General features: G+C 39.9%; 1 protein-coding gene across 1 annotated transcript in view; it reads right to left on the minus strand.

Moving 5' to 3' along the window:
• LOC139711110 (N6-Methyl-AMP deaminase-like) overlaps positions 1–18509 on the minus strand; it is a 38929-nt gene extending 20420 nt beyond the window's left edge. Inside the window, exons 1-6 of the mRNA XM_071623025.1 lie at positions 18408–18509; positions 15152–15312; positions 13317–13465; positions 10486–10567; positions 8758–8884; positions 6034–6114 (exon numbers count right to left, since the gene is read on the minus strand). Coding sequence (XP_071479126.1) covers positions 6034–6114; positions 8758–8884; positions 10486–10567; positions 13317–13465; positions 15152–15312; positions 18408–18458 — 651 coding nt within the window. The 5' untranslated portion in view covers positions 18459–18509. The remainder of the gene's footprint in view (positions 1–6033; positions 6115–8757; positions 8885–10485; positions 10568–13316; positions 13466–15151; positions 15313–18407) is intronic.
• Between the last annotated feature and the right edge of the window lie 8801 nt (positions 18510–27310).

Consider the following 27310-nt stretch of genomic DNA (forward strand, 5'->3'; position numbering starts at 1 on the left):
TTTCACATTTCACACACACACACAACATACACACACACACACACACACACACAAACACAAACACACAATTTGTCTCCACTCTTCCTCTCTCTCCCTCACATACATACATACATACATACACACACTCACTCTCTCTCTCTCTCTCTCTCTCTATTTTTGATACTTGATAAAATCATGGAGCTTTAACAAAGATGTGTTCACTGTTGTATAGTCCAACAAGATGTGATAAAAATTAAATGCCATCTTGAAATGTTTGAAATGCAAATGACCAACCAAAAAAACCCTCATGACTTCAGCAATGCACAAACCAACATTCGTCGCAAAAAGTTGTGAAGGCATGAGACAAGATGCAATGGGCCATGGTGATCTGTGGATGTTGTGTCAGATTTTCAGGAGAGGAGCCAGGAATAAAACACGACTCCCCCCCCCCCCCCCCCCCCCCCCCCCCCGACAGCCACGGCACAAGATGACTTTGAAAGGGGAGATTGCACATTTCTCGCTTGATAGAGACGAACAAGATCAACATACCTTGTACAAAGATTACAATTTGGTGAACATAATCATACAAGATTACATTTCCATTCACCATCTTAACATGTGTGTTATACTGTTATTCATCTGGCACTCGTCCTGAATGCAATCAGCAAAGTATGAGAACAAAAGTGAGCCATTGTATGCATGAGACTTGTAAACACAAACTACCAAGTTTGCCAAGCAACCGCTTGAACGTCTTTGTGACTGGCTACCAGCAGTTTGAGACGTTCAATGCCAGCCTAGAGATACATTTGTAGCTTAAACCTGACTGATATTAAATGATGATCATTACTGTTTTTACCCCTCGTATACAACTGGTCTAGTTGAAGACGAGACTAGGGCAACCAGCTGGTCACTCTGCCCACCTCAGCACTTCCAATATACACTACTCAAAAAAAGTTAAGGACCACTTTTTAATGTGTGTATACAATTTTCAAACCGGGTGTTGTATTTCTAGAAATACCCGAATATGGCTGTCTTGAATCTCCTCAAACACCCTGTAACAATTTCACACATGGGTGGTTTCAGTTGTTGCATGATGTCTCTCGCATTATTGCATATCCTGAAAAGTGGGCCCATTGTGAAGTGGTACAAATGTGGATTCAAATGCATTTTCTGTCTTTAGTCTCTACAATCAACAAATTGCTGACAACAGCAATGCCAAGATACAGCTGTCCAGGATGCCATCAAACACAATGAAATCAATTTCACACATGCAGTTCTTTCATGTCTCTTGCATCATTGCAATGTGCCCGTACAAAAGTGGCTTCCAAAGCATTTTCTGTCTTTAGTCTCTACAATCAACAACTTGCTGACAATAGCAATGCCAAGATACAGCTGTCCAGAATGCCATCAAACACAATGACATCAATTTCACACATGCAGTTCTTTCATGATGTCTCTGGCATCATTGCAGTGGGCCATAAGACAAGTGTCTTCCAAAGCATTTTCTGTCTTTAGTCTGTACAATCAACAACTTGCCGACAACAGCAATGCCAAGACACCACCTAAGTGAAACAGATGTAGCCAGAGCCCTAGGGATGCTGGAAGCTGGCCTCAGTCAGCGAAGAGTAGCCAGAATGATGGGCGTGTCACACAGTGTCATTAGCAGAGCAAATCAAAGACACCGAGAGACAGGGCTATACTCCGAGAGACCCCGCAGTGGCCGACCAGTTTCGACAACCCCTAGAGATGATCGCTACTTGACGAATCTCAGCCTCCGCAACCGCTTTCACAGTGCACGACGCCTCAACAATGACTTCGCTGCAGCAACTGGAGTGATTGTTTCCACTCAAACAATCCGTAACCGACTTCACAGAGCCAATATGCATGCCAGACGGCCAGCTCAGTGTGTCCCACTCACCCCTGCTCACAGAAGAATTCGTCTCAACTGGGCCCGGGAGCATGTCAGATGGACCAGACAGCAATGGCGTAGAGTTCTGTTCACAGATGAGAGCAGATTTTCCCTTGACCACAATGATGGACGTTCGAGAGTCTGGAGGCGACCAGGGGAGAGATTTGCAGACCCCTGTATTGCAGAACATGACCGTTATGGGGGAGGCAGCGTCATGGTGTGGGGAGGCATCACCTACGCCAACCGTACTCGTCTCTACGTGGTCCCAGGGGGAGCAATGACAGGAGTGAGGTACAGGGATGAGGTCCTTGAACCTATAGTGGTGCCATTTGCAGAAAATGTGGGACAAAACATCATTTTCATGGATGACAATGCCCGTGCCCACCGAGCTAGGGTGGTGACCGAGTTCCTTGAGGGCCAGGGGATTGAGCGTATGGAGTGGCCAGCGAGGTCCCCGGACTTAAACCCGATAGAGCACGTCTGGGACATGATGGGGAGGAGTCTCGAGCAGCTCGAAGCCCATCCACTTGGACTGCAGCAGCTGGGTGTTGCTCTGGAGGCTGCATGGGATGCACTGGATGTCAGAGACATCAATCGCCTCATCAGCTCCATGAGACAGCGCTGTGAAGCCGTTATTGCTGCAGGAGGTGGTCACACTCGTTACTGAACTGCCTGAAAGACACTCAGACATTCGTTTTTACCACTTCATGTCGGTAGCTGATACCCCTCGGGGCCCACTTTTCAGGATGTGCAGTGATGCGAGAGACATTGTGCAACAACTGAAACCACCCATGCGTGAAATTGATTACAGCGTGTTTAAGGACATTTAGGACAGTTGTACTGAGGTATTTCCAGAAATAAAACACCTTGTATAAAATTTTTATGTACGTTAAAAAGTGGTCCTTAACTTTTTTTGAGTAGTGTAAATTCACTTGGTCAGCAAATGCACCATGGTTAAGTACACGTTGTCATCACAATAGCCCCAGTTCCATTAAGTCAGTTAAAGTATTCCAAAGGGTAACATACACGTATGTAATTGCTTACAAAATTTGAATATGTAGTATGCATGTACAAATTGTATGTATGACATGATAATAAGCCAGTTCGGAGTTAGCTCATGGGCACATTGGTCCAAATGACCTTTCTGTTTTTTCTCAGTCGGTTTGGGGCACTTCACTTGTTTTAGAGCGACATGATGTGTAAGCTTTACATAACAATCTATGGAATTCATTGATCCTATTCTAACAAAGAATGAACTTGCATAGACCAGATGACCAGAATGATCCGTCAATTAACACTTGGGAAAGCATCCATTTCATTATTTTGCATTGAATGTATTAACAATCTCTTTCTATTGATAATTGCAAAATACCACTTTTGCTGTCAGGTGGATGTGCTGGCAAGCAGTATTTATAAGGATTACATGAATATAATCATTACATCACAGATGCTTATCCCAGTGAATTTAAAAACCAGCATGCCTGTTGGTACGAATGGTCTTTCTTCTGCTCATGCGCAAAGTGGAACTGCAAACTGTCTTATTTGATAACAGAATGTAAGATTGCTTTTAATAGCTACAGCAATTGGACTGTAGCATGCAGTGAACTACTTAGTAATAGTATGGTACTGTATGTATGGTAGTATGGTAAGTGATCACTGAACCTGCCTTTGACTTGACAATGTTTGCTAATCAAGACTTCCACCAATATTTGCACAATAGAATATTCCCATCTTCATTTCTATTCTTCTTGCATAATAGCATTTGCACTGAGCTTTTCTGGCAGAATCTGTGACAGGAAATAAAAAAAAATACATAAAAATAAAAATCTTACCCAAGGTTAGAATGACCTCTACCCTTCAGGTCTGAACTATCATCCCTGTCAATTTATCTAAACTTCATTCTTTGTGGGTTTTTTTTTTTCCTTTAACTGTGTCCATCCTATCAACATGACAGATGCCATTGGCCACTGCAAGCTGAAGTTAAGATATTGAGATTTGATGTTTCACTCTTATCATTTTCATATGTGGTATGATAGTCTTTTTTTTTGCTACCCATCCCCTACTAAATTGATTACTACTGGATGCTCTCACCTGAAGTCTAGCTGCTGATCAATTGATATTACCAGTACGTACTTAGGTACTCGCTAAAGCTTAGAGAGCTTTACATGTAAATTTGACAGATGGTAGCCCAAATATCACAACTGTGATCAGCTGATCTACATCTCATACATCAGATGTCTGGGGATCCAGGTGTCTCTAGTTTTTCTTTTCTTTTCTTTTTATTATTTCCTTTTTCTGTCCCATTCGTACCTTTTCTTTAAACTTATCACAAACAAGATCTGGGTTAAATGTACGGGGGGACAGACACACAGAGAAATTAATGCATCCAACGCCTTTCAGTGGCAGTGGCTTCAAAAACAACAGCATCCCGTCCCCCCCCCCCCCCCCCCAAAAAAAAAAAAAGGGGGGAACACTAATATATGCACATGTCAAGAGTACTTATCTCTAAAATGTGGGTTAATGTTTTATGTTTCATTTTTTTTTTTCAATCTTTAGGGTAGCACACAATGTAGATGCACATGATGGAAAAACTAACCTTTTTTTTTCTCCAGAATCAACTTGTCAACAATCTTCCACCAACATTCTCTGTAAGTTTTTTTTTTTTTCTTTTCAGTTGTGTTCACTTGGATGATTTCTTCCTTGTGGGTTTTAATTCTTCCTTCATTTTCATCATTGGCATTTTTTTTTCCAAGCAATATCAAGCAATTAAAAGAGGCAAAACTGCAATGAATTCATGTAATGTGCTCTCCAGAAAATGTGAAAACATGAATAAGATGACAAGCATACACTGGTAGCACACATCGTAATTGGTGAACTATCTGTGAATGGAGAGTGAAAGGATAGTGTAACAGCTCAGCCATGAGATGGGAAAATAATGTATGACAATTTTGAAAAATTGACTTATTCACATGAATACATGTATTTCAATTAATTTTAGTGCAATCTACCCTCTCAACCAAATACAGTTGAACCTCTCGTATCCGGACAAGTCGGGACCGGGGCTCATCCGGATAAGGGATTTGGCCGGATACGGGAGACTCAATGCTTTATACATGTACATGTACATACACATGTACTGATGTAGCCCATTGTAGTACCACATGTAGTAATGTGTATACCGCAACCTTTTCATTGTTACACTCAGTAACAGACCCCAAAATAGAGGTTCGTGTTTCCAAGAATGAAATCATTGTCTTTTATAAATTCTTGGGATGATTTACCTAAATAATTATCAAGAAATGTATCAAGTATATGTAATTCATGTGTGTTTGTGTAGGAGTTCTCAAGGAGTTGGGAATCCCCCTTTCCTCCCGTAATTCTTAAAAAAGAAAAAAAAATCACGGCGAGATTGCATCCGGATAATAGAGAGATCCGGATAAAGGGAGGCCGGATAATAGAGGTTCAACTGTACTGAAATGAGAACCCCAGAGATACATGATATGTATGACATCCCCTCCCCAATGAAAATGGTAGAATTTCGTTGACAAAACAACATAAGCAGTGATACGATGACCTCTTCACGACACTTACCTATCATGAATTTGGCAAAACACTGTCTCAACATACAATACATTGTATCGCCATACATACTTAATGTACACAGTAATGAGCTGTACAGCCATGCACAGTTCACAGAATCATGCACAGAATGATTTTGTGGTACGTGTACATGTACATGTACACATGTCATTGATTGAGACTTACATTGTTTTGCCATAGTAGCAATTGCTTGGCTAGGTTCATGTGGTAAAACAAGGTACTGTATGTTTTGATTTATGCAAATTATTCCCTGAAACAAGGGTTCTACTGAAATCAATTTGCATTCAACATATCACTGATATTTCATTACTTTGTTTTCAGTTCATTTCCACAACTTGCACAACTAGTACAAAATATTGTTGGTCTTTCTCAGGAAGAATATTAAATATTATAACAAAATATCACACACACAAAAAAAAAAGCTGTAAAGTTTGCAAAATCTTAAGCTCCATTTACAGGAAAAGAGGTAGCGTGTAGATATGCTGTTCTGCCATCTCACAGCTGAGCTCATGCTTTAATTGATTCATGTTCGTCATGTGACTTACCTCTGCAGCATGTATGGCCAGCTTTAATCCACTGTTACGAGCCCTCTTCAGCAATGGAACTATGTTCTCCATATTCCCTTTCTGTAAGACAACAAAATCATTAATGGCGCTTTGACAAACGCTACTTCTGATGAGTATTAATTTTCACTCACATGTTTGGTACATTTCTAAATGTTACAAAATTGTTAATGAAGAAACATTCTGCCTCATAATTCCCCCAAATAAAGATAAGTATTTTTATTATCATTTTTTTTTATTCAGCCAAACAAAATGGTCAAGCAATTCAAAAACATGCACAGCTGTAGAGCAATCACAACGACTGAGAACTTCTTACTTTACACCAGCAAAAAATAAAAACAATAAAAAATAAAAAAATAAAGCATTCTTAAAATGTAAAGAAATACTCAACATTGACAATTCTCATAAAATACATAATCACTTAGGAAATTGTCCTCCAAACATTTCTATGAGTGGAAGAAAGAGTCCATTGCTGCTTGAGGATATGACAAGACATCTGTTAAATAGGATGCATGTCTTATCAGATAAATATTTCCACAACAGGAACTTTGCAATAAATTCATTTCAGCTACATTGTATGGGCAAGAAAAATAAAGTAGGATTACTGGTAAATGTAGCTATGGTTATTGGCTAAATAGTAGTCTCCCACATTAATTCCAGTTTCTTCGGATGATATTGTATGAAACTACCATCACATGATTTTAAAAAGAATAACGAACATCTACTTCAAGTTTGCAATTTCACTGAAAATACAATTTTTTTCACACATTAATTTGGTAGACACATAGTCATCAGAATGAATAACTTGCCTGCTACTTATCTGATCCTGTTCACCCATAGAGGTTATAATATATACATGTACTCACTATCTATAGAAAGTGGACAAAGGACTATGTAAAAAAAGAAAAAAAAAAGAAAAAGAAATTGTGATTACAAGGAGATATAGTAGAAGTGGTGGTGGACTTCACTCAGTGTGCATGTGTTCTGTGCACTGACAGAACAACTGTGATGGGTGTACTTTGAGTCTGCACATCACATCACATCTGATACGGAAGTACATAGAGGACTGGTCCTGTAGTATTCTGGTCTCAACATAATAAAATTAACTTCAACTCCATTGCTTTAGGTGCGTTGAGGAACAGAGGTTTTGAATTTCTCCCCGCTCCAATGTCTATCCAAAATCTTTGAAATTATTTACTGAGGAAACTTCAACAACACTAGGAGGCAATCTGTTCCAGTCGGCAACTACTCTCTGGCTGAAAAACGTACTTCGCAGTTCTAACCGTAAGCATTTGGTGAAGAGTTTGAATTTGTGACCTCTTGTTGATGAGTGAATGGCTGGTTCGAAGAACATGTCACCAGAAATCCCCAACTTTCCATCGAGCAACTTATAAACAGTTATCACCTCTTCGTCTCCAGTATTATGAGTGCAGGTTGAGTTTTTCTAGGCATTGTTCATATTTATGACAAACATTTGAGTTCAGGAATCATAAGAGTCACTCTTCTCTGCACTCTTTCAACTTTTGTCAGAGTCCATTTTATATCTCAAATGCCATAAAATGTTGCCATACTCCAAATCGGTCGAACCAGTGCTACAAACAAAATGGGAAGTATTTCAGTTGTCATTTGTGAGAAAGTCCTGTGTATAATCCTGAGTGTTTGCCTTCTGAACAGCTGCAGAGATATGTTGATGGAAAGTAAGTTCTTCATCTATAATAACACCAAGGTCCTTTTCCTGCTTGGTTGCTTCCAAATCTACATCATTCATTCTGTAGTTTTCCCTTGGGTTATTTCTTCCAATATGAAGATTCTTACATTTACTAATGATTTAGGTCAGTTCAAAGCGATTTCTGTTTCACAGCTGTACTGACATCACCGATGATTTCGGTATTGTCCGCAAACATAAAAACTTTAGTTATTCATTATATTTGGCAAATCATTTATAAAAATAACAAAAAGAATCGGTCCTAGTACACTTCCTTGCGGAATTCCGCTGCTAACTTGACTCCAATCTGAACATTCACTCCTTTGCACCCTTCCACAGCTCCTTGGGTGCTAGTACACGTATGCTTGCAAGGAGCACTATCCACCATGAAGGGTATTGTTTAAAGCTACCTCACTCTGCACACTCTTGTACAGGGCATATTGCGAGTTAGCACTCTAGTAACTACTGGTACTTGTATGACCTCATTTGGTTACAAACCACACTGGGCTTTCTTAGAAGGGATGGTGATTTTTCTTCTTTTTTTTTTTGTTCAAGCTGCAAATGGATGAGAAATATGTAACCTCTATCTTACATATCGTAGACTGCACCACACCAGTACAACAGTACAAAGATAATTATGTATGACACTTGACGTGTTGATACAACAGCACTATGTTGATGCTACGGCACTATATTCAGAAGTAAGAGATTAGCTCAAGCTAACTATTACTCTAGATATACATGTAGGGGAGTGAAGGGAGGACCTAAGGAATGTCCAATAAGATATCTTGACAGTTACACGTAACTATGTTAGTAGATGCATGTCTCCTGATTGAGGGTTAATAGGGAACCTTAACCCACTGAGGATGGGCTGATTTGGCTACGACACATTTTCCATATACACCTGCCCGTGTATACTTGGGACTCGTCCTCATCAACGGGTTAAGAATTTGCTGATCCCCAGCTGGGCACTAGTACCCGAGTGTCACATGATCACTTACTGAAGGGTCACCACTGAGGTCCAGCCCAACCACTTTACTGTCTGTAGTCTGGTTGTATTCCAGCGCAAGTTTGACCACCTCCCCTGCTGCTTCCACAGACATCCTTCTATCTATAGATGGCAGAAATCTGGATGCAGGCAATCAATGCAAAGATTAAAGATCTGTTGTTATCTTGGAGTCATTACACACCCAGAAAAAGATGGTTCAGTTTTACAACAACCATGGAAGTGGAATGAGATACCTGATTATGTATATCACTCTCTACCAAGAAAAAGCATGACATGAGTACCCACCATAACAGCAAGGGGTGATAAAAGTAATGAAACAACATCTATACAAAAATATATCTTGAATGATGAAAGTCATATGAATCAACAGTAGCATTACTCGAAAGATATCTTATGTCGACATAAGCACTTACGTCGATGCAAGGCAATTTGTCAATCAGTCGCAATGAAAACATCTCAAGGGAAGAATTTCATGAGTTTGAATAAGCTCCACAAGATTGGTAATTTCTTCTGGATAGCATTTGTTTTGATCCGAAGCAAGAATTAAGGTGCCCCCCCCCCCCCCCATTCAATCAAAGACCATTTGTGACCGTGCACCTCAAAACGATCATAAAGTTGCACACACTGATTTTGCGTGAGGACTGAAAATAAGTGAAATGGGTCAACCTAGCCAAACTTGACTTTTTCATATTTTCTGAAAGAGCGGGTCTTCTTTTACATTATGCTGAAATTTGGTATCATAAAACGGGCAGGAAAGTGTGTTGTTTTACAGTTTATCTCGAACATTTTTGGTAGAACAGTGTGATTAGGTGTGTCTTTAGAATCCCTTTTTCATTTCTGAAAAACCTTGTCCACACTCCTTCACTTTCAACTCTAATAACTTTTGAAAGGATAGTGCTACTGCTTTGAAAGTTAGCATTGATTATGGAAAGAATGTGTTAATGAGGCATGCTTAATTTCAGTTTAATCTGATAATCCCTTCATTGTTGTTACTCTGGTGGTTTACTTCCTGTTTTTTGTCCCATTCATCGCACAGCCAGCATGGTTTGGTAAAGATTATTCAAAGCGCTTGAATAGACACTGTACTTCAGAGCCTCTTTTCTCAGTTCACACTTTTCCTGAGTTTGTGCTTTCTTTCCAATATTTAGATAGGTTAGGAGAGTCCATTTAATTTGAGCTATACATCATTTTAAAGCTTAAGTCTGCTCTCTCAGAATATGGTCTTAACTATTAATATTCATGTCTGGCAACTTTTTGTTTGTTTTGAGGTGCAGAGTCACATTTGATGTCAACCACAGTTTGAGTCCATCTACATGTATACATTTATCAAGTTAACATATTGCCTCTAAGAGGGATGGGAGTGAAGGTTTGGAAGAAACATACATTTGGATTATCTGTCAAACAGTAGCAATCAATGCAGAGCTTCAGGAAGATTTTTCTGATTGGTTGTTACTACAATATGGACAGAGGTGTAGGCCACTAACAGAACCTTGGAGTACATCAAACAAATTTTACACACCGTGTTTGGTCTGACATACACTGACTAAACCAGGTGATGGTAGTTTTGCCTACACCAACGGATTTTAGATGTTTTATTATGATCTTGTGATCAACAGTATTAAAGGTTTATGTGTTGCCTAGCATAACCAAAGCAGTGATAAAATCCTTTGCCGACAAAATTGTGATTCTGAAGGGGCTTCCTCCGTGTAACATTACCTACTTCACTATTATATTCAGGCCTTCTGCTTCACACATCTCTATCCCCTTCAGAACAGCATCAATGTACAGCTTTTTCGTCATTCCTGAGAAGATACAAAGAGAGAGAGAGAGAGAGAGAGAGAGAGAGAGTGACAAAACAATACAGGATTTGGGACAAACCACTTGAAATTAGGGTTTTGTTTTGATGATGACTCAAAATCAAATTGTGCTCAATTATAAGACTGTATATTCACTATCTGTGTGCCCAGGTGTAAACCATCTGTGTGCCACATTATTCTGAGACAGATCCCAACGAATGAAATGCTTTTGAAAAACATTTAGTTTCTATAAAAGCTAGGTAACTTCTCATAACTTATCACTTTATGTAATGTCACACATTGTGGTCTATTGATCAGTCTGCACGCAGTTTTGCATTGCAGGGAAGTTACGTAGGGCAAGCTGTTGACTGAGTTGGGCATGCAAAAATGGCACACACAGAGTTAAAAGCCACTAAGCATGATTATATTGCTGTGTATGTAGCATGAAAAGTCTTGACATGACTGCAAATGACCACCCCTGCACACTAAACAAATTAGAATAACATCATTATTCTCAGTGTCTTACATGCATTAGCCATGAACACCTTTTGGCTTATGCAAATATTTGCTGGAAAGGCTTAGATATATATAACTTCACAGATCTTGAAAAACATGAATGTTGCTCTCTTCCTAGCCTCTTGTCAGGACACTTGGCTTTAGGGTTCTTTCTTTATTTTTTGTTTCTTTCTTTAATTCCACCATACGACTTGATATTGAATAGCAAGTTCAGTGGATAGCAGTGAGGCAAGGAATGAAAGCGGATTCAAGTGGTATCAACCACTCAATCTTTTCAGACTTATAACTACTTCATCTCAATATGCATTGATGAATAAATTAGAAGGTCTATCCATTCATAATTCATGCTTAGTATGGAATTTCACCAGATGTGGGGCAATCGACCAGTCCCGATTTAACGTATTGTCATAGAATCCTCCATTATTTGACTAGGCACTTACAGGCACAGACTCTTGAGGCTTCTATTCGCCATAATTGAAATTTAAGAAAATTTCATAAGATTAGCCAACCAAATGTAGTCTGATCAAGCAATAAGCTTGCTGATTGGCTGCTACCGGGGATGCAAACCTTCTAGACGACACTGCAGTCTTCCAATGGCTGAAAAAGTGAATTTTTGGTGGAAAAACAGTATTTTCACCTTTCCAGCAATAGAAATGTACCTTGATGACATTTGGGGGAGAAAAAATGTTCAGTATTTCCCATAAAAACTTAACCCTAACTAGGCCGGGAAGGGGTGGGGGGGCTCGGAGCCTGGGAGCCCCCCCCCCCCCCCCCCCCCCCCTCCAGCTCTATGATCTACCTAAATAGCCCGGCCTAGTTAGGGTTAAGTATTCTGAGACCAACAAAAAACAAACAAACAAACAATACTTTATCCTGCAAATAGTAACAGTTGGCATCTCTCTGGTAACATTTCAGATTAAAAAAATCACGAAAAAGCATAATAATGTGAAGATACGAAATTCATACCAAAATGCCCTAAAATTTCTCCTGCTTCACCCCTTGCCGTGCTGTTACTTGGAAATAAGATGTGCTCTGTGTAATACTCCATATGCCAAATATTTCAAGAGGTTTTTATTTTCACAAATTTCACGAGTCAGGTGCTATTTGCACATTTCAAGACACGCGAAAAAAATTGAGACTCTGATCCCAATATGACTGAAGTGAACATACATGTACACATTTCTTAGTTCAGTACTGTACTCAACTATCGCAAATTCAACCACTCGCGAGATCGTAGGGAAGTCCCGATTGTGTAGAGGAATACTCCTGAGTGGACACTCATTTCACACTTTTCACAGTTTGCTGCTAAGAAAAGGAAAACAAAAATCTTGCTCTGCAGAAGTTTCATCCCACCCCCTCCCCCTTTCATTTTGGTGAAATATACTAATCTCATGATGACTATTCTGAGTGATGCATGCTAAATCTGCATACAAGCTTCAATACTAACTACAGCCAATAAAACTTTTATTTTACCCACTTTAAAGGGACTGTACAGTAATGGTTTAGTTTTGTATTGGTTTTCAAATGGCTGAGATATCCAAAATAGTGATAATAATAAAAGACTACAAGCCATGCCTTTTATTAGGATCTCTGTTTCACCTTGATTTTGGATATCTCAGCCATTTCAAAACCGATTTTCATCAAATAAACTTTTTGATACCCCTTAGAATCGCAGTCTCTTTGACATCTCATAGAGTGGTTCCTGAATATCTCGCAAAATGTTAAAAGCTCAATCCTCATCTCGACCAGAACTGTACACACCCTTTAAAGTCGGACAATCGTAACCCCTAATGGTACGTAAACTCCCAAACGAACGAAGTTTGTGCATGCAATTGTGCAATGCCAGACTGCAGTGCTACATCCATAAACGTGTGGGACCAGCTGCCACTGAGACACATGTGTGTGTGTGTGTGCATCATACACAAACATTGTGATCGCGAGCTGCGGTGGTTGGAGGAGAGAGGCCTGAAGACGCGTGGCTCTTTTGGCCTCTCTTCATGCGCATGCGCACTATGAGTGTGTGTCCATTCGGAAGCTCATGTGGCTCGGACAGCCATTTTGGGTCAGGTGATTTTGAGGCCCAGTGTTGTTCGCTGACCCATTGAGCCAACGCTATTCTCATTCGGTGTTACAACATTGATACAGAATGGGGGAGGAAGCGTGTTGCGTTCGTCTCTGTGCCGCACAAACCTTTCGCCATGATTGTACGGCTTTCATACATACTGCCCACTAGTCTCACCATGTTCGGGAATGTCTCTTGGGGTGCTGCGAAGCTCCAGGTATCGGACACCATCCTCTGCAAATTCCCGAATAACATCTTGAGTTACCATCTTCACTGCTTCAACGTCGGTCACAACTTTATGGATGTGCTTGAATGTCTCAAAACATCTGTAAAGAGATTGATTTGCACATTTACTGTTATCATGCGTTATGATGTACTGGCACTAGGCTACAAATGTAGATTAATGACCTTATATTCTAAGAATCACACAGGTACAAAGTTTTTTGGTAGGCTTAAAAATCAGTCTGTTTCTTTCATAAACACTTGTTGACTTCCATTGTTGGTACATTCTGTCAGGGTAATCCTCAATACTAGCTTAATCTAAAGTTTGACAGTTTAGAAGTCTGAAACAACAATATGCAAAAAGTAATACACAAAAAAGAAATATCCATGTTCCTTCCACGTATGAAAGTCTTTGTATTTTTGAAAGATGGAAATGAACACACCTGCATAACATGCAAGAATTACTCGAAAGTGGGTAGTGGTAAGGAAAAGCACTTGTACAAGGTACTTGTAATCGCCATGTATAGACCGTAAAATGCAAAGTTTCAAGATAATTTGGCATTGCATTGCATTGCATTGGCTTTGTATCTTCTTTTTTATCTTTTTTTTTTCCTGTGCACATTGAAAGTTTAAGTCAGTAACATACCCTCAGCTTCAAAACCCATTCCCCCAAAAGTTACATTCCTGGAGTTTGAAGTTTCCATAATGTAATAGTTCAAGTACATTTAGTTAGAAAGAAAACAAAAAAAAAAACAAAACAAATCCCAAATCTGTCGAGATACAAAGCACCACAGAGGGGTACAAGTATCTGCTTTTGAATTCTGGTCCAAAGTACAACAGAGCTCTTCAACCCGTTGAGGACGAGTCCCGAGTATACTCGGGCAGCTGTCTTATGGGAAATGCGTGTTGTAGCAAAATCAGTCCGTCCTAAATGGGTTAATAATAGCTGGCCATTTCAAAATAGCTTTTTGATGCACATTCCTAGTTTAAGTTGAAAAGATGAACCCATTGTCCAACTACTATTCTCTGCACACACATGTAAATAGTGGGGAAAACAACTTAGATTGCATTTATCTCTTCTTTAAAATTGTTCCAATGCAAGTCTAGTGATTGGCAAGCTATACTTGATGATGGTATGATAGTAAAGTAATCATCATTCATAATCTTAAAGGACAAGTTCACCTTCATAAACATAAGGATTGAGAGAATGCAACAATATTAGTAGAACACATCAGTGAAAGTTTGAGGAAAATTGGACAATCGATGCAAAAGTTATGAATTTTTAAAATTTTTGTGTTGGAACCGCTGGATGAGGAGACTACTACAGCTTGTGAGTCATATGCGTACAACAGTATAAAGAAAATGTAAAAGAAAATTCAACATATTTTCACTTTTTTCGCATAATAAAAGAGCTCTTGACTTGCCTCTTTCTAAAGGCAGGGGGAATAATATTACCCATAACATTTGTCGGTAACGAGTCAGGGGAATGTGTACTTTTTTCAAAAGATGGCATTTTGTGAAATTCTCTTTATATTTTCCTTATATTGTTGTACGCATGTGACATCTAAGTTATTCTTACACTGCAGTAGTCTTCTCATCCAGCGGTTACTGCACAAAAACTTTAAAAATTCATAACTTTTGAATGGATTGTCTGATTTTCCTCAAACTTTCAATGATGTGTTCTACTAATATTGCTACATTCTCTCAATCCTTATGTTTATGAAGGTGAACTTGTCCTTTAAATGGAAACAGAGTTTCAAGCTTAAAACTGAGAACTGCAAGGAACATACTCATTCAATATTCTCTTTTCCCTTTTCTTCACTGATTCATTCCACCTCCTGATTGCATCAACAGTAGTTTCCAGGCTGCTGTTTTGCGACTTTGTCTTTTTCTCCGTAAGCTCTGCCATGGTCTTGGGACTAATGGATCCATTGAGATGTGCATGCAGCTCCTAGAAGTGGGGGAAAAAGGCACAAATCGTATCAATGATATGTAGAACTTGGGATCGATAAGGTACAAATATCATTGCATGTATGCAATGATATTTCAATGGGAAACCAAAAGTAACTTTTTGTACAGGAGTTTTTATTCCTGGGATATTTCAAGCACAAAACTTTTTTTGTGACACTGGTGATAAGAACAATTAGATTTGCAGTCAATATATGAAAACTGCAGGTTAGAAGCACACGTTTTGCTCAATTTAGCTGTTTAAAAGAAGTGTGTGTTGTGTGTTTCACCCAATAATAGCTCATACCAGATAATAAATCATACATCAAAACACACAACTTCACATTAAAAAAAAAAAAAAAAAAAAGCTTCAGACCATGCCAGGGGCATCCCCACACCTCGTCTGCTTTGATCACTTGCAAAATCAACATAACTGTAATGTGTATCTCCTTTTTAACTTTCAAATGTTGGCATGCTGGTCAAGTAAAGTGTATGACAGTGTGCTTGATGAGTGACATTTGAAATTTCATGATTACCAGGTAGGCTGTTTAGTATGTAGATGAGGTGGGTCCTTTCAGAGGCAAACTTGTCAGTTGATCTACTCCAAAGATGCAGCTGAAGTTCTCAGGACTGGTTCTAACACCACGGAGTGTAATACTTATCAATTTACCATCGCTTGTTTTTTTTTTCTCTCTTTTTTTTTTTACTATGATCAATGCTTGATCACTGTTTTTCTTTGATCATTACACATGTATACATATTGGTGCAAATACAAACTTTACTGAGTGTGCTCTATTTGAACCCATTTAGCCATTGTTCCTTGCTATGTACATCAAACAAGACATTCTTCAATCTGCAGACCTGTTCAGTTTCAAAACACTGTAACTTACATCAGCCATAATTGGGGGGCTTCCTAGAACAATAAGAAAAGTTAATTCAAATTGCTTAATGGAATATAGCACACAATTAGTAAGGCGCATTGTTTTATCAGTGCATAAATTAACTATTGTTACAATGTAGGCGTACTGAACTGGAACCCCCCCTAAAAATTCATGTCTGGCGACTTTTTGTTTGTTTTGAGGTGCAGGGTCACACATAATATTTTCATTATCTGGTGACTTTTTTTTTTTTTTTTGATTACATGTACTTTTTTTATTAAAAATCTCAAACTCCCAATCTCTTTGTTAATGGTTTTATTCACATCACATTGCAAAGCTGCCAAGTCTCACGCATTCTGCGTGAGACTCAAGAATTTAGGGGCCATCTCAAGATCTCACGCATGACACCCATTTTTCTCACGCATAGGGCGACGTCTGCAACTTGGACCTATAATAATGAGCATTGCTCAAAAGATTAAAGTGATAGTTGCAATTGAAGGTATATTTCCCTTTTGACTTTCAAAATAAGTAAAAAATAATCACTGAAGTGTGCACCTGATCGCACCATTAAGAGCTAAAAATTGAAAAAGCTGCCTACCGTGGGAGGCCACAGGGGGAAAAACCCTCCCACACCCTCGCTCGCGCGCACATTCGCGCGCCGAGATACCGAGTCATGAAAATCTCACTCATAAAAATTGTTTGAACTTGGCATCCCTGACATTGCTTATTCATATGTCCCAGTATATTCAGTATGGGCACTGCCAACCATCTTATTCAGCAAAAGGGTGCATCTATGTACACATGCACATCTTTCTGCCAAATTAATTCATTGTCAATTTATGAGTAACTGCGTAAGTAAAAGAGCATATCAGATAAACCCTTCTGGCAAATCAATCATGAGCAATATTCTAGCAGGGAGGTGGGAAGAGATCTTCCCACCTCCATGAGATTCTAGCATGCTTGTTTACCCAGATAACCTTATCTACAGTATAGGGCCTAGACAGCATACGTATACAATAGCAATGCAATGGTATGTTATGCCCTTCTGCCAAGTTAAAGGGTGTGTACAGTTCTGGTTGAGGTGAGGATTTAGCTTTTAACATTTTGCAAGATATTCAGAAACCACTCTATGAGATATCAAAGAGCATGCAATTCTACAAGGTATCAAAAGTTTATTTGATGAAAATTGGTTTTGAAATGGCTGAGATATCCCAAAACAAGGTGAAACAAAGAGATCCTAATAAAGTTGTGGCATGTCGCCTTTTATCATTTTCACTTTTTTGGATAACAGGTGTATGTACACACTGTAGTAGGCCCTACACGCCACACAAATCTTACACTATAGAATAGTATTAAGGCCTATGATCCGTGTAAACATCCAGGGCAGGGGTGTACATAGAATGTGTATATTTACCCCTACAGCCTAGACCTACGATTGACTTTGACCAAAGATCGGTCTGTATCTGGTCGTCAGGGATATGTTCCGCGGGGAGCGGCCGGCGCGGACTACGTCTGGCTTCGCAGATTGGAGGAGAGCAATAACGTCAAAAAAAAAAATAAAAGACTCCTCCGGAGAGACAGATCTTTCTGTCTATGATCGATCTACAGTCTACAGATGCCGATGGCAATCTGCAGGGGCGTGCACCTGTACGTGTGTAAACCACTAACGAGTTACCCTGGACACTATTTATGTAAACTCCACTTTTTAGCCGAGCCCTAGCCCGCAACCTCAATGAGTTCTAAGAAAAAGAAAAATGCAAGAAAGGAAGGAAATACATGTAGCCCCCAACAATATATTGGAAACAAAAGATCCTTGACTTATCTATGTATAACGAGGAGGGCTAAAAGAAAATTTCGGCAAAGAAAACAACCAAAATATGACATTTTCCAATCTTGGTTTTTTAATATAGTAGATACACATACGGCCAACACACACACTCATCACGCTCATTCAGTACACTTGTTGTACCTCCTTGCTTGGCACATGGCAGGCAGGTTTATGCGACAGTAACTGCAGTGCAACTGCACCACTCGCCTTCGCACAGCGTCTGGTCGGGCTACTGGAGTAATACTGCTGCGCTTCACCGTATACAGCTGCAGCTAAATTCAGGCTGACTAGACTACGCTACGGAGATTTACGGACGAACAACATTGATTTTTACTGCACACACGAAGAAAACACAGAAGCCATCAAAACTTAAATTGTACAATACATGCATACCACTTTTGGAAGCTGCTGGCAGAATGACAAGTTCACAGTCTCATCCATCATGCACTGTTTCGCGATTCTGGAGAATCCTCCCTATGGCCTAATAACACACTCGTAGTGCACACACCACGTACCAGCTGAAGCATGGCATGCATCACAGTGTTCAAAATTTGCGCTGCGTTTGCACACATGGTCCTCTGTGCCGTATGAATGTGCAGCTAGCTGTGCGATGCAATCGCTATCTATGCGATGCAATCGCTATCTATGGAACACCGCGTGAGGCGAAAATTCCAAAGCATGCTTTTGTTTGGGTGGGATTTCACGGAGCACGCGAACGATTTGCGAAGGACGCGAAGGACTAAATCCAACATTCGGAAAAGTCTTTTTCCGAATGCGTTCGGACGATGAAGCCGAAAACTATTCTTGCGCAATTTGTGCGAAGTTTCCACGACGTATGTGCGAATGTCGTGTGTATCATTGCTAAAGTACAGCATGTTTCGTACACGAAGAACACGCGACGGAAATGCGAACAACGAAAAATTTTCAATAATCATGGGAGAAAATGTACCCAAGGAGAGGTGGAAGCTGTCTTGAGTTGACTTTTTTTTCTTTCCTCTATTTCTTCTTTCTTTGTCTCTCATTTCTCTAGGTGTGCTTGCCTACATTTTCGCCCCCAGGACCTATCTCCACTAGTAAAGCATTTGACTTTTTTTTTTACAGTTCCTCCAACACATAATCTCTATAGTTCAAATGAAATTTTGCATACTTTCGATTAATTTTAAGTGTATTCTGCGGTGTTTTTTTTTTTTGCATATCAAACATTTCTTTCTATTTGCTAGTCTTTAATTTCTTTTGTTACTAGAAGTATGCTACGAGTTTTATTTGTAGAAAACGTATAGGTCATACATCCCCATCAGGGCCGGCGCAGCCGTGGGGGCCGTGGGGGCTCGGGCCCCCACACTTTTTGTGCACCATACAAAAGAATACATAAGGTGTCATCACTTTGTTAGCTCATGAAACCCGGAAGTGGGCCCCCACACTTTTGAAAACACTGCGCCGTTCCTGCCCATAACGTGAGCTAAACGTTCGCGAGAATGTCTCAAAAGGTACGCGAACAGTTTGCGATTACGTCGTAAAATGATCGGAAAAACTTCGCAGATTTCGCGTAACATACGCGAGACATTCTCCAAAGTTTCGGAGTCTGTTTGGGGTTTCACGAACATTTTGCGAACATCGCGCGTGTCTTGCGAAGGTCTTGCGTATATGACGAGGCTTTAAAGACACTTTCGAGAACAATTCACTAGCAAATCACGACCAAGTGTGTGGAAAAGGTTCGCAAAAAAAAAAAAAAATCAAACTTTTTTGAAATTCTCGCCGAAGTAAAAACGACATTCGCGAACAATTGATGACGCTTCCGAACCCTCACGTTCGTTTGGCGATCTTTTGCAGACTAAAATACGAATGCTGGATTTTGCCATTCGCGTCCTTCGCCAATTGTTCGCGTGCTCCGTGAAACCACACCCTAGCAAATCGTTCGCGTGCTCCGTGAAATCACACCCTGGGGCTGCGTTCACATAGAAGTATACTATTCGGGTATTCGGGCTCGTTTTTCGAGGGCACGCGAATAGCTTGAATCGAACGATAGGATTTTCTCACACCGGTTCACATAGGAGGGCACTATTCGAAAGTACCGAATAGCTGCGAAAAGTATAGCAAAGTGGGAATCGAACTTGTTCGATTTTCTTGCAGCGTATACCGTCTCTCGTTTATGAAATAATGACACTTTTGGTCTGGATTTGCCCTTTAGCAAAAATAAGCATGTAGACTGACATTCTGATGCAGTTTAGAAATTGTTAATAAGATTTGCTGGGATGTAGGAGGAAGAAATCCTCACTGCATGGGATGGTGAGTTGACGGTGCGGGTGATGGTGTATTCGGTGCTCGAATAGCGAATACCGAGTACCGAATACCGAATACCAGGTACCGAATACCGAATACTTCTATGTGAACGCAGCCTTAGGGTGTGATTTCACGGAGCACGCGATGGCAAAATCTAGCATTCGTATTTTAGTCTGCAAAAGATCGCCAAACGAACGTGAGGGTTCGGAAGCGTCGTCAATATTTTTCGCGAATGTCGTTTTTACTTCTAGTAGAGCAGATAGGTGCAAAATTTCGTCGAATTGTGGGTTTCGTGAAACAAGCATGAAATTTGGTCCGCTGGTAGATTATGACTCAGTGGTGATTTCTAGATATAGGGCCATCGCAGATTCGACCTTGGACAAAAATGGCGGCCATTTTCCAAAATGGCCGCCATTGCTAATTTGAAATTCTATGATATTGTAGGTTTAATCAATTCTAGGGGAGGGATTGTTTTCCCTTTGTATTATAAATCACACCGCAGTAATTTTACTGTCCACATAACATTCCAGACTCGACCTGCGGACATTTTGCAAGATGGCCGCCATCACTTATTGAAATTTGGTGATATTGTAGTGTCATTACAGCTATTGTTTTGAAGGCTTTGGGAACCCGTCTGGCACGATTTCATACTTGCTTGCAATATAGGGAAAGAGTCTACCAAGAAACTTAACTGACGCGATTTTGCAGGATGAGGAATTGTTTTGGAGTATTTCGAGATCAAAAATAAAAGTCGGTATACCGGTACCGACTATTATTCCAGAAGGATCCACACTAACTCGGTCTTAGGAAAAACTTGGCCCTATTTCAGACAATATACGCGCAGTTCGTGATCGCCATACTGAAAAGACAATCAAAGACGCTTGATAAACAAAACACTTTCAAAGACAGCGCGTCTCAGGTGATGTGCGTGTATTGACCGATTCTGTGACGCGCTATGTGTATTTTTAGCATAGGCGCAGCCATACTGGGTGTATCAGCCGACCCCCCCTCCGCACTCCCCCACCCCTCTCCCTACATTAGCACGCGCGCAGAATGAAAAACTGCTTTAGCCAATGGGCGTCTCGTACTGAGTGCGCGAATGCTTGCTTAGTGCGCGAACCTTTGTTACAAGTGCGTGATAAACATGTTGCCCCGGGGTGGGGGAGAGCAGGGGGGTTCGGCTGATACACACCATGGCTGCGCCCTGTGCCGTAAAATGTCTGCTGCCCTCAACGAAACCGAATCGGTCAATACGCTTGAGGACAGCGCGCTGTCCATTGTTTTGTACAGGATTAGCGCGCACTTTCCTGTCTTTTCAGTTAAGCGCCTTTGGTATCAACTCGGACCATACTGTGACCAAGCAGAACGCAAAGCACTACAGGCCGCTCCCATAGTACAACACTGTACAATCTAGAGGGACAACTCGTCCCGTCGTCAAAGCGAGGCCGAGTTGACCCCGAATTCGAGTTTAGCCTGACCCCGAACGGATAAGTTCTGAGACTGTGATTCTGGCGAACCTTTTTGGTTTTATTTCGCATTTTCGTTGTTAACCATCGCATATCTTGTTATTACAGCATTATTCCACACATTTCTTAGGCATACGTGCACATTTGGAAGTGGAAATTGACCATCAAAATGCGAATAATGATTTTTCCCCTTTTCACGTAAATATTAAAAAATTTTGATCACTTGAATTTACTCTTAAATAACACAAACAACTAGAAATGTCGCTATGGCGACTGGTATGCCTCCGCCATAATGCATGATTCTCCCAATAGGTCTAGATAGTACATGTGGACAATGTGTGATTACATTTTCACAAAACTGGCAAAATACTGAAATGACAAGTTTGTCACAAATGTGTTGAATGTTCACCTTCCTTGACCTTGGTTTAATTGGATGAATAGGAGAGCATGTATTTGGGGATTTAAGGACTTTAACTTGACTTTGACCCATTCATACATTTATGCATTGAGTAATTTTCATGGTACCGGTATGGGGAGAAAAAGTGCAATTTCTGTACTGAATAGTAAATTGTTACCATGTTCATCTGGCCTTTGACGCTAAAATTCATAAGATAATCACTTTCAGGTAGAACGTGCATAAATATGCAGTAAGTTTCACGATAAATTGAGCCACTTCCGAGATATGGAGGAAAAAGTTAGTTCAGCACTTTCACTTGATCTTTGACCTTTTGACCTTCAGGCAAAAAACAAAAGAAAAAAAAAACTTTCCAGAGAATCTCTATTAGGTTATACATGCATACACCTAGTGTAAAAAAAAGATAATCCTGCTGGCATTGCATAAACATGAAGGAAATAGTAAAATTCTGAAGTGTTGCCCTTGACCTTTGACCCCTGACCTTTGACCCAATGAACCCTACATTCTCTAGATAATCACTGCCAGTCAGTACATGTATATACTATGTTCCATGAAGATACCTTGAACAATTTTCCAATTTACAGAGAAAAAAAAGAAGTTTTAATACTTTTACTCGACCTTTTGACCTTTGACCTTTGACCTCATGACCCAAGCTTTCACCAGAAATTTTAAATTGGGTAATACATGTATACACTAAGTTTCAAGAAAATATCTTCAGGCATTGCATAGATATGGTGGAAATAGTGAAATTTCATGTATTTGACCTTGACCTTTTGACCTTTGACCTTGAGCTAGTGCACCCAAAAGTTGATAGGCACAACTTCACCCCCTAATACACATACATGCCAAGTTTCATCAGGATACCTCAACAGCTTTTGATAGTTACCTTGTCCACAAAATTCATTACGGACGGACGGAAAGACGGACGGACGGACGGACGGACGGAAGGACGGACGGACGGACGGACAACCCGAAAACATAATGCCTCCGGCACCACTTCGTGGCGGAGGCATAAAAAAAAAATGTGGTCTGACTTACTGAGACATGGACCTCTCACAATTATATTGCAACGGCATGTTTGCTCTTCCTGGCTATCATAGTCCAATTACAAATTAAGCAGCCTGAATACACATGGAATAGGACAGGGCCCTGTTGCATAAAACCCTAACCACTGGACTAAGCGCTCCTTTCTAGCGGTACGTCTTCAAATTAGCGGTAAATTTTATCATCCTTGATGCTGATTGGCTGTGACACCTAATTTTGACGGTATAGTTACCATTGAATTTCAATGGTAAGTTTTATGCAACGGGCACCAGGTGGCTACTTGTATAGCGCACGGGTCCACTTTTCAGTGCTCATGGGGCTTCAAAAATGAAAAGATATCATACATCTCCTCTAATTTTGAATACAAGCTTAAATCAGAACTTACTGTTATGAGTAAAGCTTTAGAGACTCTATTCGCTGAATTGGTTATTCCCGGCCACAAAAATATTGTAATTGGAATTATACATAGACCGCCACAGAGTTGTTCTGAAGTCTGTCTTAATGAATTACAGGATACACTGTATTCTCTCGAGCCCTTTATTGAATAACAAAACATTGTTTCTAACGGGGATTTTAACGTAAACCTCCTACAATTTGGAAAAAATATTTGTGTAAATTTTCCCGAATTTCCTCCCAAATTTCTGACCTACCAACTACTGAATATTATAAATTCAGAACTGAAATCGGCATGGATCCATGCAAACAGGCAGTGGCGTATATCTGGGGGGGGGGGGGGGGGGGCAAGGGGGGCACGTGCCCCGGCGCCACTACTTGAGGGCGCCGAAAACGAAAAAAACGAAGAAAAACAAAGAAAAGAAGAAGAAAAAAGAAGAAGAAGTAGAAGAAGAAGAAAAAAACTTTGCCCGGACCGGGGGGGGGGGGAGGAGAGGGGGGGGGGGGGGGGGGCAGGGAGAATGGGGGAGGGAGAAAACCAAATCAACCACAAATACAAAAAATGACAATGTGTTCACACAAGAACTCCATGTTTTGTTAGCTGAAATTTCGGCTCGCTCGCTGCGCTCGCTCGCCAAAATTCATATACACATGTATATAAAAAAGAAGATAAGAACAAAACATTATGATGACGCGGACAAAATGACAATGTATACTAGCATTGTGTACACACATGACATCGTTAGAAGGCAAAATGTTACACGGAGCACCAGCTGCAATCTTATTTCTTTCGTTCTGAAGCGATCGCCCATTGGATCAAACGAGAGCGCCAAAGGTGTCGAACATATGGGGGGGGGGGGGGGGGGGGAGAGGGCGCAAAAAAAAAATCAAATCAAACAAGATAACAAAACATAATGATGACGCGGCATTATACAAATTTTGGCTCACTAGGGCATATCTTTTGTTGTTGTTGTTGTTGTTCAAGTCTTCAGTTTGTTGGTATAAATCGTTATCTACAAGGTCGTCACTTTATCTTGATTGGAATTGTAAGATTTAATAAGCAAAATATGACAAGAATTCCATGATTTGTAAGCTGAAATACAAAATGTTTTGCTCGCTCGCTGCCCTCACTGCCAAACTTTATATTAACAAAACGTTATGGCGCGGAAATATGCAAATTTCGACTCAATCTTGCTTACTAATTTGGAGTATTTTTTTTCAATTCCTCAGTTTGTTGGTATAAATCGCTATCTTAATAAGGCCTTCATTATATATGTTGGTTAGAAATGTTAGAGTTAATAAGCCAAAAAATGATAAGAATTCCCTGTTTGGTAAGCTGAAATACATAAATTTTCGGCTCGCTCGCAGCGCTCGCTCGCTAAAATTTATCCAAAAAAGAAGAAAAAGAGGAGATTAAAACGTGATGATGATGCCGAAAAATATATAAAAAAATTCGGCTCGCTCGCTACGCTCACTCGCCAAAATTTATCTGAATTCATTACATTTAAACTACCCTCAAAAGACCCCTTTTAAGTGCTTGAGAAAGCATATCATATGAACTTTTCTGAAGTCCCTACCGGGATGGGGCTAGAGTCGAACTCTAGTAGGACTACTGATGTGTGGTTTATAACATAATGGAAAAAGATTTCCACCCCAAAAATTGATCTAACCTACAATATCAACGACTTTCATGTACAAGCGATAGCGGCCATTTTGGAAAATGGCCATCATTTTTGTCACAGGTCGAATTTGAGATGTTGTGTGGACAGTGAAACTACTGAAGCGTGAAAAAAGATTTTCATCTCTAGAATTGATCCCACTTACACAGAAATGTCAGCAATTTCTAACGAGAAATGGCGGCCATCTTGATATATTTTGAAACAAGTCAAATTTGAGATGTTGCCTAAACAGAACTACTGATGTGTGGCTTATAACATAATGTAAAAAAAAAATTCCATCCCAAGAATTGATCAAACCTACAATATCAATGACTTTCATATAAGAGATGGCGGCCATTTTGGAAAATGGCTGCCATTTTTGTCACAGGTCGAATCTGAAATATTGTGTGGACAGTAGAACTACTAAAGGGTGATTTTCAATGCATGAGAAAAGATTTTCACCCCTAGAATTGATCTCACCTACAATGTCAACAATTTCTAATGAGCAATGGGGGCCATCTTGAAAAATGGCCGCCATTTTGAAACAGGTTGAATTTGAGATTTTATCTGCACAGTAGGAGTACTGATGTGTGGTTTATAACATAATGGAAAAAAGATTTCCACCCCAAGAATTAATCTAACTTACAGTATCATCGACTTCCATATAAGCCATGGCGGCCATTTTGGAAAATGGCCGACATTTTTCATCACGGGTTGAATCTGAGATGTCGTGTGGAACGTAAAACTACTGAAGGGTGATTGTTAATGCATGAAAAAATATTTTCACCCCTAGAATTGATCTCACTTTCACTGAAATGTCAACAATTTCTAACGAGAAATGGCGGCCATTTTGAAAAATGGCCGCCATTTTGAAACAGGTCGAATTTGAGATGTTTTCTGAACGGTAACCTTTAGAACTATTGGTGTGTGGTTTATAACATAATGGAAAAAAGATTTCCACCCCAAGAATTAATCTAACTTACAATATCAATGACTTTCATATAAGCCATGGCGGACATTTTACAATATCGACGACTTTCATATAAGCCATGGCGGCCATTTTGGAAAATGGCCGACATTTTTCGTCACAATTCGAATCTGAGATGTTGTGTGGAACGTAAAACTACTGAAGGATGATTGTTAATGCATGAAAAAAGATTTTCACCCCTAAAATTGATCTCACTTACACTGAAATGTCAACAATTTCTAACGAGAAATGGCGGCCATTTTGAAAAATGGCCGCCATTTTGAAACAGGTCGAATTTGAGATGTTATCTGAACAGCAGAACTACTGATGTGTGGTTTATAACATAATGGAAAAAGATATTCATCCCAAGAATTGATCTAACCTCCAATATCAATGACTTTAATATATACGATGGCGGCCATTTTGGAAAATGGCCGCCATTTTTGTCACAGGCCGAATCTGCGATGGCCCTATATCTAAAAATCACCACTGGGGCATAGTCTACACGCATGCCAAATTTCATGCTTGTTTCACCAAACCCACAATTCTTTCACCTATCTGCCGTACTATTCGGCGACATTTTCAAAAAAATTTGAAATTTTTTGCGAACCTTTTCCGCACACTTGGTCGTGATTTGCTCGTGAATTGTTCTCGAAAGTGTTTTTAAAGCCTCGCCATAATTAATTATGCGCAAGACCTTCGCAAGACACGCGCGATGTTCGCAAAATGTTCGTGAAACCCCAAACAGACTCCGAAACTTTGGAGAATGTCTCGCGTATGTTGCGCGAAATCTGCGAAGGTTTTCCGATCATTTTACGACGTGATCGCAAATTGTTCGCGTACCTTTTGAGACATTCTCGCGAACGTTTAGCGCACGTTTGGGGGATGTATGACCTATACGTTTTCTACAAATAAAAATCGTAGCATATATCTAATCAAACAATTATTAACAACTATAGTAAGAAAAGAAATTAAAGACTAGCAAAGAGAAAGAAATGCTTGATATACAAAAAAAAAATCGCAGAATACACTTAAAATTAATCAAACGTATGTAAAATGTCATTTGAACTATA

Source organism: Diadema antillarum, unplaced genomic scaffold (assembly GCF_040938485.1).
Source record: "Diadema antillarum isolate AM-2024a unplaced genomic scaffold, OU_Dant_1.0 seq00001611_RagTag, whole genome shotgun sequence".
Taxonomy (NCBI): Eukaryota; Metazoa; Echinodermata; class Echinoidea; order Diadematoida; family Diadematidae; genus Diadema; species Diadema antillarum.